General features: G+C 47.5%; 1 protein-coding gene across 3 annotated transcripts in view; it reads right to left on the bottom strand.

Annotated features, from left to right (window-relative positions):
- SLC2A9 (solute carrier family 2 member 9) overlaps nt 1-17,752 on the bottom strand; it is a 1,837,553-nt gene that overhangs the window by 1,308,697 nt on the left and 511,104 nt on the right. For all 3 annotated transcript variants that reach the window (XM_069202834.1, XM_069202850.1, XM_069202841.1), the window contains exon 2: nt 8,659-8,732. In XM_069202834.1, coding sequence (XP_069058935.1) covers nt 8,659-8,732 — 74 coding nt within the window. The remainder of the gene's footprint in view (nt 1-8,658; nt 8,733-17,752) is intronic.

Genomic DNA, 17,752 nt, shown 5'->3' with positions numbered 1-17,752 from the left:
TTCCCAACACCATAGCTGGCCCGCGACGCTGCAGCCGGCCTGAACTGTTGGTTTTGTTGATCACAATGCCGTGATAGCCCCAGGTGGAGCTATCGACTTCAAGGAACTGTATTTTAAAGATAAATCTTACAAAATTCATATCTTTCTTACTGTATGTTGGATTTTTATTGTTTTGGTCTTGTTTTACACAGATAAATATTGGCTATGTTTCTAATACTGGTGTGGTGTCCTTTTGTAGTGTTTTCACTGTATTGCTGGGTGCTACGTGCAAATGCTTTGCATATTGCTTCTGAGATAAGCCTGACTGCTCGTGCCAAGCTACCAAGGGGGTGAGCAGGGTTTATCTGAGCGAGTATCTCCCTTATCCTGACTAGAGTGAGGGTCCCTACTTGGACAGGGTTCAAACCAACTGACAACTAGACACCCCATTTCTAACAGACACCACTTGGGATCAGGACTCACTCCATGGAAAGCCACCAGCAGGAAACAGATCATCTGGGCTATTCAGAAAGGTGGACATCCTGTAGCTTTTGTGTCCCTATAGTTTAACAGGGGCCAAGTAGCCCTTGAAATTAACTCTTCAGTGCTCGGTACAAGTGGAAGCAGATCTAGTCCTTGGGTTTTCTCCATGTTACATTAGGTAGATTCCTCTTTCTGAAGTCCAAAGGGTTCAGCATGTGCATTCTTCTTTTGTCTTCCTCAGGTGCAGCAGTGTTCTGAGGAAGGTATCCAGTAGAGTTACTTTTATGCCTTGCAGTAGTTTGTTGCTGGGGGTATCACACTGTCCGACAGGGAAACGTTTCAGAGGCAAACCTACCCACTTTAACATCATGGGGACAGACCCTTAATGAGCCCATAGTACCCTATTCTGTCAAAATCCAACATGGCAAAATCTGTATTCCCTTTGTCAAAGCCATGGGCATACCCTGAGCTGTATCCATGGAAATGAGGAACCAGTGACAATTATTTTACAGGACCTGGGTACACAGAGTAACATATACTAAACTCTTACATGTAAATTAGTTATGCCAATCAGGGATTACCCAATTGTATATATACTTTAGGAGTCAGAGTACATGCACTGGGGCCTGGTTAGCAGGGAACAAAATGGGGAACAAGCAGCATCAGTCCAAAAATTGGGGGGGGGATCATGCAAAAAAAAATGTTTTTTCTTACATACACAACTAAAGACAATGGCATAAATATAGCCACGTAGAGAATGACAAAGCGGAGAAGCAAGGGATACAATCAAGGGAGGATAGGAACACTGCTGGAGAAGTGAGTGAGAATTTTCCAGAAATGTGCCAACAAAAAAGCATGCCTTTCTCCACAATTTGCACCAATATGGATTGTGCATTCCTTGTCACTTCTTTGGACTGGTAGCTGGTCAGGGCCCTGTTCCTTATAGAGTAGGTCCCACCAGTCACATTTACTTTAGAACCACAGTAGTTCTACTTACTCAAGTGGAGTGCCTTAACTCCAAAACAGTAACAAAAATCACAAGAACAAACCCTAGACCAAGGTGAACATGGATACTAATTATAGCAAGCAACAATGTACATCAAGGTATCATTATGCAATAGATATAAAGCTGTTTAAGTAATATACTTAATATGTGAAGCCAACATCAAATGTAAAAGTACATATAAACAAGATGCTATACACTAAGTTAAATCCAGAAAGTACTTTCAGATAGCAGCGATGTAGGACATAGACATTATTTTAACATATAAACAAGGTATGCAAGGTGATAGCTGTTAAATATTTAGCCTGAAAATGTGATGATAAAGATCACAGTGACAGACTATAAACACATAGTATGCAGAGGGTGTTATGTCAATAAAGTTCATATCGTTTATGGACTCAACATAACAATTTTCAATACTCTTTGTAGTCGTATTAGTGTTGACTACATTTTGACCCTATTCAGAGGCAATTCAACAGGTTGCCATCAGGACCAAGTATGTTAAAGGAGCACACCCAGGAGTCTATGTCACTTCGATTCTGTATAGATGATGAATACAGAAAGGGGGAGGGGAGAAATTAAATACATTTGTTGGGCCTGATGGCCTCGCAGTCATGGCAGGGGTCACGCACTTGTGGCAGAAGTCCCACACTCGTCGCTGGATTTTCACCATGGAAAACTGCAGAACGGAGGTCCTGCCACAAGTGTGGGACAACCACCATGACTGCGGGGCCTCCTTTGTGAATCTGGCCCATTGGGCAGATATGTGCAATTGCATAGGCAAAGGTTTACGGGAAACATGCATACTTTCAAAACCTGTGTAAACTGACAAGCACAGATTTACCCATGACTGGCTACTCAAACAAGGAGATTCTCCTAATCTGTTCAATGATATCCTGAAGCTACCTTCGGTCACTGAGATGTAGCTTTCTACACCTATTCTAGAAGCTTCACTCCTCAATGTTTTTTTGCATTTTATAGTTTTGCATATGCAGATGTGGAGCGGTAGCCGCTCTCCTATGTGCTATGTTAATGATCAAAGCAGTTTAAAAGACGCTTGTTGGAGGCTAAATCTGATAGATACTTCTAGTTGCAGATTCCTTACCTTAGAATTTCCCCCAGGCGTCAGACTGGATCCAGAGATTTTTCTTCGAGCAATACCCTTGCGCGTCGGTAGGTGGCGTTGGTCGACTCCGTGGGCGTCATTGGCATCGTAGTCACTGTGATGACGTTGGGAGTAGAACATAGACGCCGTCCTCGAGCAGTGACGTCAGTTCTTTTCTTTCCGCGCCACGCGCTGATCCAGAGAAGAGCTACCCTGGCTATTTTTGGGCCGAATTCGACCATTTTGTCGAGTTTTTGTGTGAAAATTTGGTGTGTCGAGGATGTCCACGAAGACCGGTTTCAAGCCATGTGAGGACTGTCATCATACGATGCCCGTGACAGATCCTCATCGGGTTTGTCTGTGGTGTCTCGAGCCCGACCACGACCCGAAGTCGTGCTCCAAGTGCCGGGCCATGCACCCGAAGGCTTTGAGAGAGAGGTCCCTAAAGCTCCTGGCGGCCCCGCACTCAACTCCGCGTAGGTCCTGGTCTCGCACGAGAGGAAGGTCTCGAGATCAGTCGCGGAGTCATCACCACTCATCTTCTTCCAAATCCTCGGGCCAAGGTCAGAAGAAGAAGAAGTCGAAGAAGTCCCATCGCTCTCCGACTTTGCCCCATCGCTCGGCCGAAGCGACGCAGGAGGAGCGTCCATGCACAAGGCCACCATCCTCAGAGCCAGCGTCTGGGTCGGCTCCGTGCTTCCCCAAGTTTCCCGGAGCCAGAGCGACCCCCGCCCAGCTTAAAGAGTTTTATGAGGCCATGCGCCTCATCTTTTGGCGGTCCGACCCCGATACGGAGCCTTTGGGCCCAAGGGGTTCGGCTGAGGGGCCTTCAGGTTCCGAGCCAGCGGCTTCAGCTCCGGCCACCGAGGTCACCTCCGGATCCGCACGTGGATCTCCATCGGCACCGGTCACACCCTTGAGACCTTCCCCGGCACCGGGTCGATTGTTGACGCTCCCGACAATGGTAGTACCCACTATTGACATCGACCCAATTCTTATCCCCAACGACTAGGAGTCAGAGCGGTGTCAGCTGACGCCGCCTTCGACTTCGATGGGGCCTATTTGCCCCAGGTCGGATTCGGACCCTTTTTCTTATGGGTACGAATATGGGGAGGGATTGCAGGGGTCCCTGGACCCTTATGAATACCAGGATGACCGTTCTATGGACTGGACTCAGGAATTGGGTGAAGCCAGTCGTCTGGATACTTCTCCTGACGCTGGCATGCTGTCTCCTCCTACCGTGGCTACGACAGAGGGAGCAACTTATGGTATGGTGGTCAGTAGGGCAGCTGAGGTCCTAGGTCTTGAGCTTCCCACTGCTGAGGTCAGGTCTAATCTCCTGACGGAGGTGCTTTAGCCTAGGGCTTCTACTTCAGAACCCCTTTTGCAATTTAATAAAGCCCTCACCGATGTCCTTTTTGGTACCTGGTCCAAACCCAACACAGGGCCTCCTGTGAATAGGACTATCGCACGCCGCCATCGGCCCGCTCCGAATGACCCTAAATTCCTGTCCCAACACCCCAAGCTAAGAGTCTTGTTATCCAGGCTTCCTTAGGCGCATTCCCTTCTGCACCCCCGGATAGGGAATCCAAAAGACTGGAAGTTGTTTTCTTCCTCCAGTCTCGCGCTGCGGTCTGTGAACACCACATGCCTTTTGGGCCGCTATACCCACTCTTTGTGGGATACGGTTGTGCAAGTCCTCCCGCAAATAGCAGAGGAGGCCCATGCTATTGTCTCCCAAGCTGTGAACGATGTGAGAGATGCGGCAAAGTTCACAATCTGTTGTGGGCTGGACACGACCGACTCTCTGGGCAGATCGGTTGCTACGACGGTGGCCTTACGACACCACGCCTGGTTGCATACTTCTGGTTTTTCTGGGGATGTCCAACAGTCACTCATGGACATGCCCTTTGATGGCTCATTTCTCTTCGGAGACAAAGCGGACTCAGCCTTGGAGAGATTCAAGGATTCCCGGGCTACGGCTCGGTCTTTTGGTCTTTCTTCTGCCCCTCGCCCCCCACATTCAGCTTTTTGCCCCTTTTGTGGCCACAGAAGGGGCTCCCTGTTGCGTCCTCCACCCAGCCACCGTGCCACCCATGCTGTTCATCCTCTGCGTGGCCGGGGACGTGGAATCCCACGTGGCCGTGGGACCGGGAACCAGAGGTCTGCCCAGTCTACCTTTGCCCCCGCTGCGGTCTCCAAACCCTCGTAGTCCATCCCCTCACTCCCGTCCAGTTGGTGGCAGGATTCGCCATCACCTGCCCCACTGGGAAAACATCACCACAGACAGCTTGGTTTTGCAGATAGCTCGAAAGGGCTACTCCCTCCCTTTCGAATCTGTTCCACCAAACATGCCACCATCCTTCAGTCACCTTCCAGAGGATCAGTTGGCACTTCTCCGCCAGGAAGTCACAGCTCTCTTGGCCAAGGGAGCTATAGAAAAGGTCCCGGTGCCAGAAGTAGGTTGTGGTTGTTATTCCCGCTACTTTCTGATACCAAAAAAGGACAAGGGCTTACGTCCTATCCTAGACCTTCGGGACCTAAACTACTCCCTCAAGAAGGAGAAATTCAAAACGCTCACCCTGGCTCAGGTTCTGTCTGCCTTGGACCCAGGAGACTGGATGGTAGTGTTGGACTTGCAGGACGCTTATTTCCACATCCCCATCCTGCCTGCCCACAGACGTTACCTATGATTCGTAGTAAGTTACGAGCACTTTCAGTTTACCGTGCTCCCTTTCAGCCTTACCAGTGCCCCTCTGGTGTTCACGAAAGTGATGGCAGTGGTTGCAGTTCATCTACGCAGGTTAGGGGTCTAAGTCTTCCCCTACCTCGACAACTGGCTGTTGAAGGCGGACTCACCCCAGAAAGTAGTTTCCCACCTTCAGACTACGGCGAACCTCCTGCACATGCTGGGGTTCACTATAAACGTGCAAAAATCACACCTGACTCAATCTCAGACGCTCCCTTTCATCAGAGCGGTTCTGGACACAGTGCAGTTTCTGGCTTATCCTCCCAAAAAGCAAGTCCAAGACATTCAGGCTATGATTCCGATCTTTCAGCTTCGGTCCTGGGTTTTGGTGAGACTGACTCTGAGGCTGCATGGCCTCCTGCATCCTGCTAGTAACACATGCCAGATGGTATATGCGGGCTCTGCAGTGAGACCTGAAGTTCCAGTGGACGCAGCATCAGGAGAATCTCTCTGACATGGTCCAGATCTCAGAGGAGACTGCGAAAGACCTACAGTGGTGGCTTTCGAATCTGCATTGGGTCCACGGCAGATCCCTCTCCCTTCCCCAACCAGATCTCTCTATAGTGACAGATGCGTCACTTCTGGGTTGGGGCGGCCACATGGGAGAGGCGGAGATCAGAGCCTCTGGTCTCTGGCGGAGTCTGGGCTCCATATCAATCTTCTGGAGCTCTGGGCGATTAGGCTTGCATTGAAAGCATTTCTTCCCTCTCCCAAAAGGAAAGTGGTGCAGGTGTTCATGGACAATACTACCGCCATGTGGTACTGCAACAAACAGGGCGGAGTAGGGTCCTGGCCCCGTGTCAGGAGGCACTATGCCTCTGGACATGGCTGGAACATCAGGGCATTAATCTGATGGTTCAACATCTGGCGGGTTCCCTCAATGCCAGAGCGGACGAACTCAGCCGTCGATGCACAGCCGACCACGAATAGCATCTCCATCCGGAGGTGGCACAAGGTCTCTTTCAGAAGAGGGGAGAGCTTGGTTAGATCTGTTCGCTCTGCAGAGAACGCGCAATGTCAACTGTTTTGCACGTTGGAGTTTCCAAGGCGGCACTCGTTCGGAGACGCTTTTCGTCTCAAGTGGAACTCCGGCCTCCTTTCCGCCTATACCTTTTCTGCCCAGAGTTCTCAAGAAAATCAGGAACAACCAGGCCCAAGTCATTTTAGTGGCTCTGGACTGAGGATAGGGAGTATGATATCCAGAGCTATTGAGCATGTCCATCGATCCTTCACTCAGACTGCCTCTTCAGGCGGATCTTCTGTCGCAGCAACAGGGGACGGTTCTTCACCCGAACCTGTCCAACCTCCACCTTCATGCATGGAGATTGAGCGGCAACAGTTGACGGCTTTTGCCCTTCCACCCGAAGTCTGCGATGTTATATTGGCAGCCAGACGTCCATCAACCAAAACTGTATACACCTGTCGCTGGAACAAATTTGTGGCATGGTGTACCAACAAATCTGTTGATCCCCTTTCTGCCCCTCTGTCTGAGGTTCTTTGTTCATTCTTTCTTTGGCCCAGCAGGGCTCTGGTTTGGGCACCCTTAAAGGGTATTTATATGCCATTTTGGCCTTTCTTAGGCAACCTGATCAGCCCTCACTCTTTAAATCTCCTATTGTGAGGAGATTCCTAAAAGGACTCACCCATTTATTTCCTCCCACTCCATTTATCATGCCTCAGTGGGACCTCAATCTTGTACTTACTTATTTGATGTGTACTCCCTTTGAGCCAATGCATAATTGTCCCTTACGGCTCCTCACCTTCAAAACTTTCTTTCTTGTTGCAATCACCTCTACTCGCAGGGTGAGTGAGCTTCAGGCCCTTTCCTCAAAACCTCCATACTTGTTTGTGCACCCTGACAAAGTAGTGTTGCGCACTAAGGCTTCTTTCCTTCCTAAGGTGGTTACTCCCTTTCATGTAGGTCAGTCTGTCACTCTGCCTACTTTCTACGCACCCCCACATCCTTCCCATGAGGAGGAGAGACTCCACCTTCTGGACCCAAAAAGAGCGTTGGCGCTCTACCTTAATAGTACTAAAGATTTCCGGGTGGATGATCAACTCTTCTTTGGGTATGTGGGTGTGAAAAAAGGGAAGGCGGTGCAAAAGCGTACCATCTCTCGATGGGTGCTTCTATGCATCAAAATGTGCTACACTTTGACTAAGAAGCAACCTCCTGAGGGCTCGCGTGCTCATTCCACCAGGGCAACTGCTGCTTCCACAGCGTTAGCACGCGGAGTTACTGTCCAGGATATCTGCCTGGCAGCTTCGTGGGCGTCCCTGCACACGTTTGCTAAGCACTATTGTCTACACAGTCAGTTCGTCAGGACGGCTACTTTGGGCGTTCGGTCCTTCAGGACTTCCTTGTATGATCTTTGTTCGCAGCCCACCACCGAGGATGGCACTGCTTAGGTATCTATTCTAAGGTAAGGAATCTGCAACTAGAAGTCTCTATCAGATGTACAAGTTACTTACCTTTGGTAATGACATATCTGGTAGAGACATATTCTAGTTGCATATACTTTACTGCCACCCATCCTCCCCACTTGCGAACTGATTTCTAGGGACAGGGATTCCCCCTTTCAGGTCCTTAGCTCTGGCGTACCAATATCAGTGTTCTTAGCGGCTCTGCGCTTTGGCGTGGAAAGTCGTTAAAAGAAACTGACGTCACTGCGCGAGGGTGGCATCTATGTACTACTCCCGACGTCATCACGGCGACTACGACACCAATGATGTCCGCGGAGTCGACCAACGCCACCTACCGACGTGCAAGGGTTTTGCTTTAAGAAAAATCTCCGGATCCATTCTGACGCCTGGGGGAAATTATGAGGTAAGGAATCTGCAACTAGAATATGTTTCTACCAGATATGTCGTTACCGAAGTACAGTAACATGTATTCGGAAACGGTCAAGTGGGTGATTTGTGATTTGTTTTCTGTTTGTACTACATTAACGTGTTATTTGTACACCACACAATGCAATCTGCTTATTGTTTAGGGTACAATTTCGACAGAACGACCTTTGGGCAGCACGTTGGAGCCAAATAAAAGAAAAATACATAAAAGGAAATATTATGCATGCCGTTATTTACTAATGAAAGAGAAATAGGTTTTGTTAGGATCTGGGCTACACGCAAATATAAAACATGGTTTAGGAAAGATAATTACTTCTAGATTTCTAAAAATTCACCGATGTTAACACATTTAACACGTGCATGTATAAACATTCAGCATGTGAAATTTAAGAATTAAAAAATTGTATGGATAAAGCCCTCAAAAACAATTATAACCGCCATTTAACATATCATGTCTTTATTCAAAATATTTTAGGATACATGACAAACCTGTTTCTCTTCAATTACTTTGATTTCTTCATTGTCCTCGCTATGCTCTTTATGGCTTTCCATTGTGTTGTATTCTGTAATAAAATGAAAATATACATATGTATTTCAGTATAGGTATTTGTTGACAATGATTCCATTTTCAATAACTTATATTATTCAGTTATTAGAAGTTCGACCTGGGATATAACATTCCTAAGATACAAGAACAGATAGCATTACCCATTAATTTTCAATCAATTCCTGATGGCCTTGTTTACTGAAGGCGAACCATTTTCATTTTTGAACTTTCCTCCATTTTAAATCACGGAGCACAAATAAACTGCTCAGTAGATATATTGATATGAGTTTTGTCAAATTGAAAAACGGTTGTGTTCTCCTCGGGCAATATGTAAACCTTTCCCACACAGCTGCACTCTGAGAACTCATGCATGTCAACTTCAGCACTGGTTACTCTCCTTATGCACGAACTCACAGTCCTTAATTTCTAAAAGTATGTGTGCCAGGGCCCACGCTGTTTCACTGCAGCCGGCCCCTCCCACATCTCCTGACGTTGCTACCAGAATTACCTACTAACCATCATACATGTATGATATCTTGGAATATTGCAGGTCTCCCTAAACTGTATGGATGGCCTGGAATTATGCGTTTTATAGTTTTTTACTACACTGCACTACTAGACACTCGTGCTGCGCTAAAAAAATAGGCAGACAAGGCCACCGTGTGATGTGCTCTCATAAACAAGCATTGATGTTTAAAAATAAGTGCTGATGCCAAGCAGCGGCAAACACTGTCACAAAATAAGCACTGTGGTGCCCACCTCACACAATGCTCTCAGGAATTCAACTTGTCCCTGTAATCTCTGCAGATTCTTTCTACTTCCGGTTTATTCTTTTACTGAAACAAACTCCTATTTTGATTAAGATAGTCTTGTATCATACTGCTCTGCCTACAATGCATCCATTATATTGGCAAATGAACAATGTATAGTGAGATCTATGCCAGGCAGGCACATATCTCAAGATATGGTGAGCAGTCCTCATCTAGTGGGCAGAGGTCAGAGCCTCCAACAACCTGAGGCTATATTATACATTATTCCCAGGGGGTGCAAAAGGCATGTGTGCCCACTTTGTATGCCCCTAGGGCACAATGGTGTTACAGGACGGGCCGCAGACACTTGTGCATCCCCTCGGTAAAACTGATAATGCTGGTGCACAACTAGTGCTTGCTCTATCATGAGCGCATGTTCCCTCGTTTGCATACAAATGAAGGAATCGCTTTGCCTCTGCGCCTGCAACAAATTATGGATGCGGGCCCAGAGGCAAACATGTCCTTAAGTGGCGAACTGAAAGAGCGCCACAAAATGGTGGGACACTTTCAAGTCTGCACCCTAAAGACAGCTCTCTGGAAGGAAGAAAGAAGGGATCTTATGGACATCCCCCTGCAGGTGGATGCAGTCACTTATTGCACCCACCTACAAGGGGAGCTCTTTCACCTCTTCAAAGAGAAGACGGCATGCCACTTGCACTTTAAAACACAGAGTGGCTTTTAAGCAGCCGCCCTGTATTTCACTTAATTGTGCTAATTGCAGGGTAGCACTCCTTCGCGGCTGTCCTGGGGGCAGCACATTCTTTGTAATATAGCAAACTTTCCCTGTTTGCGCCTGGTGCAACTTTTGAGAGGTGTGCGATGGGGCAAACAGGGGAAGTGCACCGTATACATAGTACAGCTCCTGACAGGCTGTCCACCAGGGCCTTCATGAGACCCATGGTCTCTTGATGGGATCCAGGGCTCTGTGAGGCCACAACTAAGAAGCATACAGTAATATGGAGCTGAGTACTATGGAAGGACATAGGGCCTCATTACAACCTCGTGGTCTGGAATACCACCAGTGCTGGTGGTGTTCCTGGCTCCCTATTTTGACTTTTCCGCTGAGCGAGCGGACGGTAACAATGTTACCATCCGCTGGCCCAGCAGAAAAGTCACCTCAACATTGTTGCCAGCTCGTAATAGAGCCGGCGGAAATGCTGATGTGCAGCGGGTGCAGTAGCACCCGTTGCGCATTTCACTCCCTGAAATCAGGCAGTGAAATGCTCAATGAGGCTATGCCTAGGGGACCCTGCACTGCCCATGCCAAGTGCATGGGCAGTACAGGGGCCCCCAGGGGCACCGCAAGTCCCCCTTACCGCCAGCCTTTCCATGGCAGTGTTTACCGCCGTGGCCAGGCTGGCAGACTGGGACTCATAATCCCCAGGGCTTGCACCGCTGCCCTAGGGATTATGACCACTAGGCGTGGAGGGACCGGCGGTATGGCTGTGGCTATTGCGCCACAGTCATAATAGTTGGCGGAACACCGCCAGCCAGTTGGTGGTGTTACCGCCAGCTCACTGCCGGCCGCCAGGGTCGGAATCTTCAGAGATGAAATGAAAAGCAGCACAGTGGTAAAAGTCAGAGAACTGTCACTGAACATCGCTTTGCATACCTGAGTTGCAATTCCAATGATTTAATATAAAGAATAATGTGCACTGTTCTACAGACCACTTGCACATGTTAGTACATCAGGGAGTCAATCACAAGTAAGGATACATTTCCTATGAGTTGAATAACCCCTTACAAATGTTTAAAGCTGAGGATAGAGTAGTATTTAATGTTATTCCGAACAAAGAGCCTGATTTAGATCTTGGCAGAGGGGAATACTTCATCACAAACATGATGGATACCCCATCCTCGTATTACAATCCCATACTAGCCTATGGGGATCGTAGTACGACAGACGGGATATCCCTCACATTTGTGACAGAGTATTCCCTCCGCCAAGATCTAAATCAGGCCCAAAGTCCCTACCTGTGTCTCTAGTCACCAACACTTTTTGCACTGTGAAATGTCAGAACAAGCTTGTGGCTTCAGATTAGGAATTTCTCACTGATTAGCCCAGCTCTCCTCCAAGATGAGAGTGGTCTTTGCTTGAGACCTAAACTCCTGGCTCTCATGAGTGCCTGCTCAATATAGCAAAGGTCTTCTGCTCCTCCCAGAAGAAGAAGATACAGGAACATCCCCCAGGCCTGTGTGCTAGTAACCCTTGTAAGGCCCAAGAAAATAAAGAAAAGGTTCATAGAATCATAACACATTCTCTCCACGTAAAAACCTTAAACCCACCTGGCAAGGGTGCCATTCTTTCATTCCTCGCCTGTGGCGGAGAAACTATTTTGAGTAGAAAAGCAGATGTTTCCCACAATACAGCACCTGCATTTTCAGAATCAAATTTTCTCTCAAGCCATTGACTTGGTAATTTGTGAATTCCCAGGCACTGAACATTTATTCATAGTCTTTTACATTTGTAATCCAAGTGATGATATTTTAGTTCTCATTTTATATTTATAAAATATCTTCCACATTTATACTGGCTTCAAAGTGGAACATTGGAGCTATTGTTTTCTGAAAATTAATATTTCATATATTTATTATTTTCACTTGGACTGTCAAAAGCCCTGCAGGAGCCAAGTCAGAGGAGAGAAATTCTTCAAATTCTTACCAAAACTCCTGGGGCAAGTATGACGTGGCCCCAGAACATCCAACACTGAAATAAAGGGAATATTCATGTACACTTAGTACAAATACAAACTGTGCCCTCTTTGCACTTTAACTAATAGGATATTGGGCATTTTCAGCCCGATTCACAAAGGCATGTTGGAATACTCGTATATTTCTACTTGCTGTACACATAAATGTTTTTGTGTATCGGCTCAAATGTGTTCAAGAAAAAAAATGGCAGAACTGCCACACTATAACAGGAAGATGCCATTTAAGAATAAACACTGTCACAAAGGTATGTGTTCAAAGAAATGTAAAAGGTACATATATCTTCATAGGAGCCTAAAATAACTTTAGACGTGAGGATACAAAAGTTTATGACACCATAGCAAATCTGAACACATTTTCTCAGCATTCTAACTTGATAATGTTGAACCATATTTTGTCTTGTACAAATCATTTAATTGGAATTATAGATAGTTTTAATTTACCCAATGGCAGCCAGAAAGTCAGTCTCAAAGTTTTATAAAAATGCGAAAGATATGTTCCTTGTTCGTATTCAGTCCTACTGCTAAAGATTCAGAAATTATGGTCTAATTCAGTGGTTCCCAACCTGTGGTCGGGGGCCCCTGGGGGTCTACAACGCCTCCTCAGGGGGTCCGCGACTGCTTAGAAAATTAAATAATATTAATAAATTAGGACCACAGTTTCAGTGGGGGTCCCCAGGTTCCAGTAATGATAAAGTGGGGGTCCACAGAAGTCAAAAGATTGGGAACCACTGGTCTAATTCTTTGTTTCAATTATGGCTCCAGAATCGCTCTCGCCATTTTTCCTTAAAAATGCAGAACAATACCACTAGAGAGCAGCAGAGCTCAAACAGATACAGTAAAACAATTTAGTAGCCCAATGAGGGAAAATGAAAATAAATAAATAAATAAAGTAAGTAAGTAAATAATCCCAGCAAAGCTGCAAAACGTTAGACTTGCTTTACAGCCTTTAAAACAATGGAGATTATGCCATTTATTAAACATAAGGTTGGTACCCGGAGAACGCCCAAAAGGTACTACTGCACACAAGTACAGCACGCACAGACATGCACACAAGCAATCACGGAGCAACACTTCTCCAGGCATCCATGCACATGCTGACCAACACATTTATGCATACGTACACAAAACACGCTCAAACACACATACATATACACACTACCAAAGACACGCAAGCACCATGTCCATGTTGAGTTGAAAAGAGGTCTCTTACTCAGGACCCCAAAACCTGGCAGTTGATGTTTTGGTGAGGTCACACAGTGGCCCTGTGAGTTGGGTTAGGCTTAGCATGAAACAGCCGTGGTAGGTGACCATTCCCACAAAGCGTCTGACTACAGTGAAAGTGGAGGTTGCAGGTGTGGCCTGAATGTCATGGACTTGGCTGGGTCAGGAGTGATCCCCTTTGCAGAGAAATGGTACCCGTAGAAGCATATCTCTCCCTTAAGGAACTAGCACTTCTCTTTGTGCAATGTAAAGCTGCAGCTTTGTAGGCAGTGGAATAGCGAGCACAGGCTGTAATGTTGTTCTTCTATGGTAGGTACGTAGACCAAAATGTTGTCACTGACATTCAAAACTCTGACGAGGCCAGCCAGCAATCCCCTGATGACATCATGAAACACCTCAGGCGACTCTGAAGATGCTGAAGTTTAGGCATTTATACCGTCTCAGGCCAAGGTGAGTGGAGAATGAAGTCTAATGCTGGGAATCAGGTGCCAGGAGAATCTGGTGGTAGCCGGAGACATAGGTCCATTTTTGAGACCCACTGGGAGCCAGAGAGTTCTTCTACGATGTTGTCCACAGTTAGTGTTATATGGCGTTCTCTCTTTATTGCTGTGTTCAGGAGCCTCATATCAATACATAGATGCACTTCTCTGGGCTGCTTTGGCTTGTGGGTGACTACTATGGGGGACACCAAGGGTGTTGGTCTTTCTACCTTTGCAATGATGTCAGCCACCTCCAACTTCAGCAACTCTGCCTCTACTTTTAGTGAAAGCTGGAAAGCCACCAGTGGTGTGGCAATGCAACCGGCTGCACTGACCGATCAATGTGATGATGGACTATTCGGTGCCGATGCCCTGGAAAAGATGTTCAAGCTCATCCAACAGGGAGTCAAGAGCACTGAAGTAGACTCCAAAATGCGAACTGGACTAGATGTATGCACTCAGTCATGTGGCAACTGAGTAGAAGGCGTCCCCAACCTTTAATGACATAGATCTTGGCTTTGGTAGCCTGTCCTTGGTGACTGATGGTGGTGGGGAAAACCCCTACAAGCGGGCGTCATGTAGAGGTGCCATAGGTATACACCCTGGTGGCAGTGGGGCCCAGCTCTGGTGGGAAATTCATTCCTTTAAGCAGCGATAGGGGCAAGATATTGATTGACTCCACCGTGTCTATGAGGGCCACCAAAGGTTGTCCATTGATGGTGACTTGGCACCGGAGTATGTGGCAGATGTAGCCTTGGGCCGGCTCTGCGATGTGTATAACATAAACTGTTCCCTCCAACTCATCGTGGTCCATGTCATTATTGACCCCTAATACAGTTTTAGGGCCTCATTACGAGTCTAGTGGTCCTAGGACTGCCAGACTCGCATTGGCGGTCTTTCCACTGCTAAAGTGGCGGTCCGATCTCCACATTACGATCGTGGCAAAAGCGTCACAGTTGGACCACCTGCACTGCCACTTTTTCATCAGCTGATGGCCTACCGGTGCAGGGGGTCTTAATCCGCCAGGGCAGCGCTGCAAACAGTTGTGTTCTGGGGATTACAAGTCCCGTGTCCGCCAGATTTTGCATGGTGGTTCCACTGCCATGCAAAGGCCGGTGGAGATGGGGTGCCGGTGGCCCCTTGGTGGCCCCTGGACTGCCCATGCACTTGGCATGGGCAGTGCACATGGCAGTGCAGGGGCCTCCATGGACAGCCCCATTGCACTTTTCACTGCCTGAATTACAGGCAATGAAAAGCTCGATGGGTGCTAACACATCTGATGCACCGCAACATTGTCGCCGGCAATGTTGAGGGTAGTTTGCCCCTGGACCAGCGGGACACTGATTATAGGGCCAGCGGGCAGAAAACCGGAGTGGTGATCTTCCAACTCAAAGAGTTTGGTGAGCGGCCTCTACCATCCGCCAAACTCATAATGAGGCCCTTTAGTGTGTACCTCGATGGCTGCCTTCTTCTTGGGTCCTTTTGCTGGCGATGTTAAGCAACAGTCCTTTGCATAGTGGTTCATCTTGCCACATGTGGTGCCCTTCCTACCTTTTGCTGGGCAGCCTCCAGAGTGTGGGGTAGGTTCTCTGCACAATTTACTGGGTCTGGTGGCTTGTGGCATGCAGGGGCATTCTTATTTGCTGTGGAGCGATGTGGCAGCTCCCACTTGGTTAACTGATTCAGTCTTGACAGTGCGCTGGAGTGTTGCTTTTATGTGGGTGGCCTTTGACTTTGACAGTTCTTTTAAGCTGCCCATGGTGACACTGTCTAATTCGTCATACGGGGCACCTGCAGGATTTGCTCACAAAGCTTTCTGATGGGCAGCCCCAAATGAACCAAGCTCAGATTTCATCTTGCTCATCGGGGAGTGTGTATGGTCTTGCCAGCTCATGTAGCCTGACACGGCATTCATCTATAGACTCATCTGGCATCTGTTGGGCTTGCTGGAGCAAGAACCACTGACAGGATCGGCCATAGGTTTGAAATGAGCAGTCAGTGCTGTTTGAGTGTGGCATAGGTGTATAAAGGGCCGGCTTTACCTACCGTCTTGGACAGCTTGTGGATGGTAGCACCATCTAAGTGGAGGAGAATAGGTCACTGCCTGTAAGCATCTAGTCCCACTGTGACAAAGTATACTTCTAGGCAGTTTACCCAGGATGTACTTTTGGCAGCATGCGAGGATGGCTCTTTGGAAATTACAAAAGGTTCAATGGTAGATAGGAATGCCATGTGTGCAGTCACTTTGTGCATGTATAGGAGTTGTTGGTGGGACTGTAATGTTGTTTGTGCCAGAGGTAAAGAGAAACAGGCCATGGTGTGGCCCCTTACTAGCTCTCTTCTGTCTTCCCAGCTGCATAGGACAGCAAGAGATGTTGAGTGGCATTCCCCGTGTTGTGTGTCAGGAAGAGGTGGACTGGTAGTCCTTTCTGTAACCTCCAGATTTGAATCAGAGGCTTTATAGAGAGAGGCCTAGTGTAGTTGCAGGCACTCACTTGTCAGGAGCACTTTCTTCCAAGGCTGGTGTCAGGGCACTGGGTGCGGTGGCAGTGCACTGTGTGACAGTGGTAAGGTGCACGAGCTGCGCTTGAGGCCTTTTACCTTGCCTGGCTGCTGGCCTTGCCTCTTGGGTCACATGTGTATCTTTTCCAGCCTCTCCTCCTTAGGCCGTGGTTGCAGCGTGCGGGGTATGTGCATGCTTTTGCTTTTGGAACTGCATGGGGTGAGACACGGAGCGCCAGGCCCAAAAGTTACAAAAATTTTGCTCACTGAGAACTTAAGGCTGACCGTTAGCAGGTGGTGTGGGCAGCGGCCCATTGAATGTGGATAGACCACCCATTGTGATTTACTAAGGTTGGGCATGGCCATTAGGGTGTTTTCATGCTGAGCAGTGTCAGGTCCTCTCACCGCTACTCGGGACGCTGGTAAGTGCCCGGCCCGGTGTAGCAGAATTTAATTGTGAGGGCAGCTAACTACCATCCTTATCACCAGTTGTGTCCTGGAGGGGGGGGTGACTTGGAAGGGCCCCGAACCCTATGCACAGGCTGCGCGTTACAGCAAATGAAGAGGAGTGCATGCTGGTTCTGGTCTGGTGTGCAACTGTTTATGCGCAGACCCACCCATTTATTTCAAGCCCTTGGTCAGATGACCATGGGAGCTAAACCAAAGGTGGCTTGAGGCAAGGGCGTATTACAAAACACCCCTCAGCCCGCAATACTGCAGGTGTGGTTGAAGACTTTGGGTTCTAGCCACCGAAATGTCATAAAGGTAGGAATAAAGATGTATAACTCTGCCTGAATGTACATTTACAACTATATGTTTGTATGGCTAGATTAACATCTTTATGAATAGTTGGGGCATGAGTTGATAATACATGGATGAATCGTTAGATGAATGGGTGGATTCGTTGTATGTGTAGATAGGTAAATGTTTACATAGATAGATGCATTTGGGCAGAAGGAAGATCTTATATGTGCGTTGTATGTATTTATGAATGTACTAATATATGAATACATTGGTTTTATTTAAGCACTGACATGGGTGCATGGATTGGTGAGTTTGATTGGGTGTAGGGGTTGGTTGGGGGTAGTGTTTTGGTGAACAGTTGGGGTATCTGGGTTGGCGGAGTCAACTGAAGCATAGAAGTACATATATCATTATACTAAACGTATAGATTAATGCATGCATGAACTGGTGAGGAATAGATGGAGTGATGGATAAACTGATGCTAGGAGCAGAGCAGCAAGAAATATGTGTACAGACAGGCTGTCATAAGTAGTCTTTAGCATGTTTTACGTCCATCAGGATGACCAGTGC

The sequence above is a fragment of the Pleurodeles waltl genome, chromosome 1_2 (assembly GCF_031143425.1).
Source record: "Pleurodeles waltl isolate 20211129_DDA chromosome 1_2, aPleWal1.hap1.20221129, whole genome shotgun sequence".
In the NCBI taxonomy this organism is placed as follows: domain Eukaryota; kingdom Metazoa; phylum Chordata; class Amphibia; order Caudata; family Salamandridae; genus Pleurodeles; species Pleurodeles waltl.
This window is presented reverse-complemented; position numbering and strand designations above follow the sequence as displayed.